Source organism: Cervus elaphus, chromosome 4, assembly GCF_910594005.1.
Source record: "Cervus elaphus chromosome 4, mCerEla1.1, whole genome shotgun sequence".
NCBI classification, from domain to species: domain Eukaryota; kingdom Metazoa; phylum Chordata; class Mammalia; order Artiodactyla; family Cervidae; genus Cervus; species Cervus elaphus.
The window spans coordinates 14,551,097-14,561,608 of record NC_057818.1 but is presented as its reverse complement, the minus strand read 5'-3'; the positions used below and the strand labels follow the sequence as shown (position 1 = coordinate 14,561,608).

At 46.8% G+C, this 10,512-nt stretch overlaps 1 protein-coding gene across 3 annotated transcripts in view; it reads left to right on the top strand.

Annotated features, from left to right (window-relative positions):
- Window positions 1–8,426: 8,426 nt before the first annotated feature.
- The window catches only part of FBXO31 (F-box protein 31), a 36,721-nt gene continuing 34,635 nt past the window's right edge, over window positions 8,427–10,512 (top strand). For 2 of the 3 annotated variants that reach the window (XM_043898242.1, XM_043898241.1), the window contains exon 1: window positions 8,427–8,850. In XM_043898242.1, coding sequence (XP_043754177.1) covers window positions 8,502–8,850 — 349 coding nt within the window. In that variant the 5' untranslated portion in view covers window positions 8,427–8,501. The remainder of the gene's footprint in view (window positions 8,851–10,512) is intronic. The other variant, XM_043898243.1, reaches the window with a different exon arrangement.

Sequence of the window (10,512 nt, the reverse complement as noted above, 5' to 3'; positions counted from 1 at the left end):
GGAATTCAGTAAGAGTACCCACCTTCTGCCAAACACAAAATGATCAGTTTCGATGTCTCCATGAGAGTGTGGACAGTGTATTGCTTTCTTTTCTGGGTTTTTATGATATTGAGTATTGACTGGTGAGTACTTTTTTGGCTTAATTGCTACCTTGTAAGAAATGGACTTTTTGTTCCCTTGCTGGACAACTGCTCCCAGTGCAAGAAGAGTGAAAAAAAAAAATCGATATCAGGCATATGGAACTGGGGGGAGGGTAAGAAGGGTTTCATATTTTCTAGTCCCTTAGGCATCCATAAAGCTTTACCAAATTACCTGAAGCCTTGGGTTCACTGCCCCAGGGATTACCACAAGGGCTATTACAGTGATGGGACAGGATTACTCTATGATTTTTCAAGTACTGAAGTCCATATTAACAATGATTGGTATGGTCTTATCTTAAATTCCTACTTGAATTTAAAAGCACACAACCCCATAGGTATCTCAGAAAATCATTTAAAGCAGTTGGTGTGTAAAGTTACCTCATGAGCCTGAAAGAAAAGCATATTGAAATAAATTATATTTAAAGTTGACTAATATGTTATATGCAAACAAATATCAACTAAGAAGTACTGTAACTTCACATAAATTTTGAAAACAAATGTGCTTGAATGTGAAAAATTTCCTGTGCCCTCTGATTGCAGTTCAATAGACATTCAGTGTAGTAAATGATATTCTGAGTGGTCAGTTAATATCACTCATGAATTATTTTAAGTTAGTTAATATAAGCATAGCAAGATTTATTTTTAAACAAATAGGAAATATGACTCATCTTTTAAATAATCTACATAATATACAGAAGAACAAATCTGTCATGTGAATTTATTCAGTACTTTCTCCAGAAACCTCATGGTACTTTTAAACTATCACATAATTATTCTAGAAAGCCAAGCAGGGTCAGTTTTAAATAGCTCTCACCCTGTTCCTTTTTTCTTAACATGAAATGACCATAGTTGTGGGGGATATAAGGTATCTGCTAGAATATGATGTCCCAGCATTAGTGAAGTAATGCTGTAAATCATGCTACTGCTATTTCTGCGAATCTGTAAATAAGGCATAAAACGTTAACCGGCAGTACAGAACAGGTTAGGGTTATTTTGCCACACTCAGTATGGAGGGCAAGTCACACTGAGCTTTAAGCTCAGCTCTTCAGGCCTGCCTGGCCTGTCCCGCCTCTTCTCTTTCTGATTGGGAGAGATAGTCCACCCTCCTTGTTGTCTGGGCTACTATTGGCTGTTGATCCAATCAGTCTTGTGTCATCCCTGCTCTTTAGCACAAGTAAACAAACAAGTATTGCTCAAGAGCAGTGTCCTGGCTATTCTCAGAAAGGATTCAGCCAGGAGGGTGTTGCAGATGACGCTCCATAGCTGGCAGTCTTTCGGAATGTCTTCACCAGGTCCAGGAGGGATTGTCCAGAGCAAAAGAGGCATGGCCGAGGAGAACTTCCTCTCCCATGATGCCCTGGCTCTCCTGTACAACTTCTGAAATCAGCACCCTGGTGACTGCAGGAAAGCGATCTCAAATCACTCCTACAACCTAATGCTATCTCTTAAGTGAGCGTGTAACAGTTCATGGAACCGGCTGGCCTTTCACAGGCCTTTTTCTTTGTTATAGTCGTTTGTTCCTTTAATTGTAAACAAATTCTGAAGGACTGCTCTTTTTCCAGCTTTTGCCCATAAATGCTGCTGTTGAGACTCTTATTTTACACACCAAATCTCTTGTTTAGCCTTTGACTATTTTCTCTTCTCTCCATTCACCTTGATTATTTCTTCTGAGCAGATGCCATTTTCAAATCTGGATTCTGAGAACCAGCAAGAGGAAGTTAACAAGGCTTTCTTAAGTCCAAGAACTACTATTTTCCATGACTTTTGAAGCAATCAGTTGAAAAATGCCTTGCCCTGTACACTACTAATTTCCTTAGGTAACAGTTCTCACTAACAAAGAGTTCGCTCTTGTAGTCCCATGAGGGACTGTGTTGGGAGCATGTAGTCATTTGGTAAAACAAATGATCTCCTGGTGCAACTGCTGTGGAAAATGGTATGGAAGTTTCTCAAAAGATTAAAAACAGAACTACCATCAGTTCAGTTGCTCAGTCGTATCTGACTCTTTGCCAGTCCACGGACTGAAGCATGCCAGGCTTCCCTGCTCATCACCAACTCCTAGAGCCTGCTCAAACTCATATCCATCAAGCTGGTAATGCCATCCAACCATCTCATCCTCTGTCATCCCCTTTTCTTCCTAACTTCAATCTTTCCCAGCATCAGGGTCTTTTCCAATGAGTCAGTTCTTTGAATCAGGTGGCCAAACTATTGGAGCTTCAGCTTCAGCATCAGTCCTTCCAGTGAATATTCAGAACTACCATATGACCCAGAAATTCCTCTCCTGGATATATATCTGAAAAAACACCACTAATTAAAAAAGATATTGATACACATACCCCAATGCTCATATCAGCATTATTTACCATCGCTGAGATATAAAAGCAACTTAAGTGTCAACAACATTCATCAACAGATGAATGGGTAAAAATGTGATGTACATACGCACATACAGTCAGCCATAAAAATGAACAAAATTTTTGCTATTTGCAGCAACATGGATGGACTTGGAGGACATTATGCTTAGTGGAATAAACCAGAGAGAGAAAGACAAATACTGTATGATATCACTAATATGTGCAATCCAAAAAAATACAACAAATACAAAAAAATATAAACAAAATACAAAAAAAGAAGCAGACTTTACAAACACGGAGAATAAACACTAGTGGTTATCAGTGGAGAAAGTGAGGGAGGGGCACAAGAGGGGTGGGGAGTGGGAGGCACAAACTTATATGTGGAATCTAAAAAATACAGCAAGTGAGGCAGCTACTCACCTGAGTCTGCCTGCTCTCCCACCGTGAGCATACTTTCACTTAATAAATCCTCACTTTGCTTTCTTGGAAAAAAAATAAAACTACAACAAACTAGTGAATATAACAAAAAGAAGAAGACTCAAAGATACAGAGAACGAACTAGTGGTTACCATGGAAGGTGGCAACACAGGAGTGGGAGAGAGAGGCACAAACTTTTGGGTGTGAGATAGGCTCAAAGGTGTACTGTACAACACAGGGAATAGCCAATATTTTGTAATAACTGTAAGAAAAAGTAACCTTTAAAATTGTATACAATTTTTTTAAATTTCCATTAAAAAAGATCTATCTAATCTTCCCTCACTTTAGCATGAATGTATCCTCTTTGGCCTTTTTTGTAAAGGATCCGGTTCTACATAATGGGCTGTAAAAGCTTCAAGGACACAAAACTTTCAGGGTTCAATGTGTAATTGTTTTCTGCTATAAGTCTTCCCCTCTGGTTCTTCTCCTCCATTATGGATTACCACAGTTCTCATGGTCATCCATTTCTTTCTGTTCTAATGGTCAGCACGAATTCAAACCTTTAACATCTTTGTGCATTATTGTACACAGTCTTTTATTGTTCCTGCTGTCAAAAACGTAGATTTAGGTGTATCTTTTAACTGAATTATACATAATTCAAATCATGAACATTGTTTAACCATTCTTTGAAAGATGGAAACTTAACCAAATTATTTTGTACATTTTAATATACCCTAAAACTCTTCTAGAATATTTTATTAATAGGACCTAGTAGTGAGTAGACAGATTAAAAAAAAACCTTGAAATATACAGCAGCAAAGTGCATGCTTTATAATCTGTGGATCCACGCAGAACATAGCATGTAGGTTAGTCAGGCATTCTGTAAATACTTATCACATGAGTTGACGCATTTCTGTTTGTTGAGAGACTTCCTAGCTTGGATGGGGATGGTGATGATCCACAAGGCTTCTTTAAATCTGTTTGGTTCACATTCCTCCCTTTGTAGCCATCTAGCCAGTTGTTTGTTCTTCACTCAACCAGCATTTAGTCAGTATACGTTTGCCTATTACATGATGTACGCTAGCATGTCTGTCATGTAACAGAGGATACAGCTAGCTACCAAAGGAAGCAAATGTTTGTAATAAAACAAACGATGGTGCAGTTATAAAGGGACATTCCAGGAAGCGGTACCATTTGAGGACAAGGTGGAAGGGGTGAATGTGTACTGGCACAGACTGGGAAGAGGGTTTTCCTGGCAGAGGAGACAGCTTGAACAAGGGGCAGGGATGTGACAAGGCATGGTGCGTTTCCACTAAGGAACTGGGTGGCTCCCACTGAGAGATGTTTGGAGACAGGAGATGCTGCCAGACCTGGAGGTTAGGCCTGGATTGTGAAGTACTCTGCGTGACGTGACCATTAGATACTAATATTAAATAGGTGAGTGAAGCATGACTCTTCTTTTGTTTCTGTGTTACCATTTGCAGGAAGAGAGTTCTGGTAACAGGCTGGAGGACAGTTCTAAAAAACACCCAGATACAGGGAAGGCAGTCACAAGTTGTTTTTCAATTGCCCCCAGCTGAGATGGTCAAGGTTTGAAGTCCAGCATTGTTCCTTTTGTCAAAAGATGCACTTCCCTGTTTATGGGATTCTGTGGACTGAGGTAGGCAGCCGTCTTTTCCGCTTGGAGACCGCCTTAGGGAGGTAGTGAAGAGCCAGGACCTTGTGGAGGCTGGGCCCAGGGAACTGGTAGGGTCATTATTTTTTAATCTGAGTAGAAATAGCAACACTGACCAGAAACACTGGTGTGGTCTGTGGATTCTTAGCTTCCATATGGGCTCTGGGCAGTTGCTCCAGCACTTCAGGACCAGTGGTCAGTCTGGACCAGAAAGGAGTTGGGCCCACCCAGGCAGAGGTCTGCTCCCATAATCTCATAATAGCATCCTCCTCTCTGGAAATGACAGTTTCTTGTTATTAGTGCTGCTTAAGGGGAAGCCACTGTCACAGGAAGGCTTTGTGTCTTTCACCCCTGCCCCAGTCCCCAGCTGGCTTGCCCTCTAGAACCCACATTACCCTCGAGCACAGTAAACAAGGTAATTAGGGCACGGCAAGATCATATAGATCTGATAGACAGAGTGCCTGAAGAACTATGGACAGAGGTTCATGACATTGTACAGGAGGCAGTGATCAAGAAAAAGAAATGTAAAAAGGCAAAATGGTTGTCTGAGGAGGCCTTACAAATAGCTGTGAATAGAAGAGAAGCGAAAAGCAAAGGAGAAAAGGAAAGAAATACCCATTTGAATGCAGAGTTTCAAAGAATATCAAGGAGAGATAAGAAAGCCTTCCTCAGCAATCAATGCAAAGAAATAGAGGAAAACAATAGAATGGGAAAGACTAGAGATCTCTTCAAGAAAATTAGAGATACCAAGGGAAATTTTCATGCAAAGATGGGCACAATAAAGGACAGAAATGGTATGGACCTAACAGAAACAGAAGATATTAAGAAGAGGTGACAAGAATACACAGAAGAACTATACAAAAAAGACCTTCACAACCCAGATAACCATGATGGTGTGATCATTCACCTAGAGCCAGACATCCTGGGATGCAAAGTCAAGTGGGCCTTAGGAAGCATCACTACAAACAAAGCTAGTGGAGGTGATGGAATTCCAGGTGAGCTATTTAAAATCCTAAAAGATTATGCTGTGAAAGTGCTGCACTCAATATGCCAACAAATTTGGAAAACTCAGCAGTGGCCACAGGACTGGAAAAGGTCAGTCTTCATTCCAATCCCAAAGAAAGGCAATGCCAAAGAATGCTCAAACTACCGCACAATTGCATTCATCTCACACGCTAGCAAAGTAATGCTTAAAATTCTCCAAGCCAGGCTTCAGCAGTATGTGAACTGTGAACTTTCAGATGTTCAAGCTGGATTTAAAAAAGGCAGAGGAACCACAGATCAAATTGCCAACATCCATTGGATCATCGAAAAAGCGAGAGTTCCAGAAAAACAGCTATTTCTGCTTTATTGACTATGCCAAAGCTTTTGACTGTGTGGATCACAATAAACTGTGGGAAATTCTTCAAGAGATGTGAATACCAGACCACCTGACCTGCCTCTTGAGAAATCTGTATGCAGGTCAGGAAGCAACACTTAGAACTGGACATGAAACAGACTGGTTCCAAATAGAAAAAGGAGTACTTCAAGGCTGTATATTGTCACCCTGCTTATTTAACTTATACGCAGAGTACATCATGAGAAACGCTGGGCTTGATGAAGCACAACCTGGAATCAAGATTGCTGGGAGAAATATCAATAACCTCAGATATGCAGATAACACCACCCTTATGGCAGAAAGTGAAGAACTAAAGAGCCTCTTGATGGAAGTGAAAGAGGAGAGTGCAAAAGTTAGCTTAAAACTCAACATTCAGAAAACTAAGATCATGGAATCCAGTCCCATCATTTCATGGCAAGTAGATGGGGAAACAGTGGAAACAGTGACAGACCTCATTTTTGGGGCTCCAAAATCACTGCAGATGGTGACTGCAACCATGAAATTAAAAGACACTTGCTCTTTGGAAGAAAGGCTATGACCAACCTAGACAGCATATTAAAAAGCAGAGACATTAGTTTGCCAACAAAGGTCCATCTAGTCAAAGCTATGGTTTTTCCAGTAGTCATGTATGGATGTGAGAGTTGGACTATAAAGAAAGCTAAGCACTGTAGAATTGACACTTTTGAACTGCGGTGTCAGAAAAGACTCTCTAGAGTCCCTTGGACTGCAATGATATCCAACCAGTCCATCCTAAAGGAAATCAGTCCTGAATATTCATTGGAGGGACTGATGCTGAAGATGAAACTCCAATTCTTCGGCTACGTGATGTGAAGAACTGACTCATTGGAAAAGACCCTAATGCTGGGAAAGATCGAAGGCGGGAGGAGAAGGGGGTGACAGGATGAGATGGTTGGATGGCATCACCGACTGGATGGACATGAGTTTGAGTAAACTCCAGGATTTGGTGATGGACAGGGAGGCCTGGTGTGCTGCAGTCCATGAGGTAGCAAAGAGTTGGACACGACTGAGCAACTGAACTGAAGATCATATAGACTACACACCTAGAGTGATTTCCCCTTTTTGTTGCAATCAGGGTAGAAATAAGTGAATGTCAGTTTTTAGATAAAAGATAGCCAATTTAGGGTCCGACTTGGCTTAAGTAGTTCCAGGTGCCATAAGTTTGTGCTGTTCCCCTAATCACATCTTACATGACCCTTCTGGGTCATGGGGAAGTGTGGTGGGGGTGTCCCTGTGCACATCCTGGATTGTTCTCTGAGGGGGGTTCCTTGAGGTGTACACTGGGGGTGTTTTGAACCTTTTGGTGGGGTTCTTGGGGTCCTCTGGGGAGTTCTTCCAGGCCTTCCTGGGAGGTTCTCAGAAGAGTGTCCTCTGGGCTACCCTGGGGGGTTCCTCATGGAAGGGTGCTTGGGGGGTTTTAGAGGTTCTGGGGGTTCTAGGAGGGCTCCTTCAGGCCTTCCTGGAGGGTCTGGGGCTGGTATCCTCTGAGCCTTCATGGGGGTTGTAGGAGGACTGTCTTCCAGGCCTTTATGGGGGATTCTCCAGAGGGTCCTCAGGGTCTTTCTGGAGAGTTCTTGGAATTCCCAGGGGTCTCTTTGGGGGCCCTCCTGGGACTATCCTGGGGAGGTGTCCTCTGGGCTTCCCTGGATGATTCTTTGGGGATCCTCAGGGGGTTCTTTGGGGGGTTCCTTGAGGCCTTCCCGGAGGGTCCTCGAGAGAAGGTGTCCTCTGATTTCCCTGGGGGTCCTCGGCCTTCCCAGGGGGTTCTTTGGGGATCCTTGAGGGGAGCTCTCGAGGGGGCCTTCGGGCCTTCTTGAGGCATTCTCCGCGGGCGGGGGAGGTCCCTCGTAGGGTCTTCAGGCTGACCTCTGGGAGAGCTCGTCAGTCCCGTACTCAGGAGGTGGTGGGTTCGGCCCTCACAGCCGGCAGCACGCCAACTACTGCCTACCCGCCGTGTGCGCTCAGTTGGGAAAGGGCGGCCGTCGCGCGTTTGTCGGTGACATTCCTTTCCCGTGCTCTGTCCGGGCGCGCGACGGGAGGCCCGCAGTCCTCAGGTAAGCGGAGGCCAGGGCCGCCTGGGACCGGTGGGGCTGCGAGGAGAGGGGCCTAATGAACCCCGAAGGGCGGTCGAGGAAGGGGGCTTTCCGGCTACGCCATCCTAAGACTTTTCGGGTCCCTCCTGGTGGGCGGGGCCAAGCTCCAGATGGGGATGTCGGCAATGCACTAGAGGCGGGCTTGGCTGTCGGGCGGGGCGGGGCCTCGAATCCCAGGGGCGTGCCTTGGTCCCCTGGGGGCAGGGCTTGGCTCTCTGACGGGGCGTGGCGAGGCAGGGCTCTTCCAGGGGCGGTGCTCGGCTCCCCCGGGGGGCGGGACTCCGCGCTCCTGGGGGCGGGGATAAGGCTCCCTGGAGGGGCTGGGCGTGGCGTGGCGGGGCCGGGCTCTCCGGCGGGGCGGGCGGGGCTCGGCTCTCGGGCGGCGCGTGCGCACGGGCGGCGGCGGCGCGGCGGCCGTCAGTCGCCGGCATGGCGGTGTGCGCTCGCCTCTGCGGCGTGGGCCCGTCGCGGGGATGCCGGCGCCGCCAGCAGCGCCGGGGCCCGGCCGAGACCGCGGCGGCCGACAGCGAACCGGACACGGACCCCGAGGAGGAGCGCATCGAGGCGGGCGCGGCGGCGCTGTCCGGAGCCGGGGGCGGCCAGAGCGCGGGCCCCTCGTCGCCCCCGCGATGCTCGCTTCTGGAGCTGCCGCCCGAGCTGCTGGTGGAGATCTTCGCGTCGCTGCCCGGCACCGACCTGCCCAGCCTGGCCCAGGTCTGCACCAAGTTCCGACGCATCCTGCACACTGACACCATCTGGAGGCGGCGCTGCCGGGAGGGTGAGTGCGCCGGGGCGGGGCCTGGGCCCCAGGGGGCCTGGCTGGGAGGGGCTGGGGTGGGGTCCCCACGGGCTGTGGAAGGGCATCTGCCACCGAACAGGGATCCAGGGGGCAAGCTCCCAGCCACCGGGGGCTGCTGTGACCCCGGGGGTCCCTGCCACAGATCTGGGGGATGGGTTCCGGACGCGGTGGAGTTCATGGGGTGCTCAGAGAGTGAGGGGGTCCCCCAGCTACGGGGGCCAGGACGCCGAGGGCAGTGACGCAAGCTGGGGCTGGGTTTAGGCCTGGGAGGTAGCTGACGTCCGTGACACCCTTCTCGGTCCCCAGTCCTTGGGGCGGAGCTGACGAGATCGATGAGGGTGAACTTGAATAGTTAGAGGAGCCCGAGGGTTTGGACGGTCTCGAAGGCGAGAACCTGGTCTGTGAAGCGGTGGGTTGTGAGGCAGACATTGCTGGAGCGTATGCCCCGCTCAGGGATGCTGATGTCCGAAGTGAGGGTGGTGAATAGTTTTGTAACAAATCCCCTGAAAACAGCTTTACTTAACCCGGAGTTCAAGGCTCTGTATTCACTTGAACATTGACAGATCTCTGCTGTTCATTAAACTCTAGAGTTTCAGTAAAAAGGATAGGTAAGAAGAAAAATCAAACAATGAAGGACAACAAAGGGAAGAAAGTAAAAAATCGTCAGAGGTCCCTGCTATCAAAGATAAACCACTCTTAAAATTTTGGAAACTGTCTCTCCGTATGCACATGTAGAGTCATGGACACATTTCTCCGTAAATGGGACCGTATCATTTATGATCTCATAGAGGGTTCAGTATAAAAAAGCTTCATAGTGTTCTACTGCCTGTGTATGCCACAGGCTAGTTCTTTACTATTAGACTTCTAAGCTTGCAGTTTTTCCTTGTGCCATCGAGACTGCCTTTGCATTTTATAGGAATTTGTGGGACTTACGTGTACCTTTTGGAACTTCTGAGACTATCTTCTTGGGGTGTAGCTTTCTAAAGTGAGGTTGTGGGCAGCAGGGAGGCTGTGCATGTTGATAACACCTTACGTACTCATTGCCCAGCTGTTGGTATTTACATCCCCAGGAAGACTTCACGAGAAGGCTTATTTCCCCGAATCCACTCCAGAGGGGGGTCAGTCAGTTCATCATCTTTATACCATAAAGCTTAGTGGTCAACCCTCAGGATTGGTCGTCAGTGGCTAGGCTCTGTTTATCTGCTCTGAGGTCCTGGACATGCTGCTTCCCTGGCCCAAGTGTTATTGGGAAGTGCTGCCCCCGTAGGGTGACTTTGAGGGTTAAATGAGATAATACAGATGAAGCCCTCACACCCTAACTGGTGATGATGCTTCATGGCCATTTTAATTTCACCTCTTTCAGAGACAAAGAGAGTTCCACCTTTTCATTTGCTTTGTTTTGCATTTTGTACCCTTGTGAGTCCCAGATTTGTCACAGATGTTGCTTTGAGCATTGCAGTTTCTCCATCAGTCAGCCAAACCTGTGTGGTGGTCTCTAGGGGGTTGTCCCTGGGGAAACTGTAAGATATGTAGGAACAGAGGGTAACAAGTCTTCGTGTGACCAGAAAGCTCAGAGGTGTGCCATAGAGTAAAATTAACCAGAGGTACAGTTCAGGACAGGTTCTTACAACTTCTAGTGGA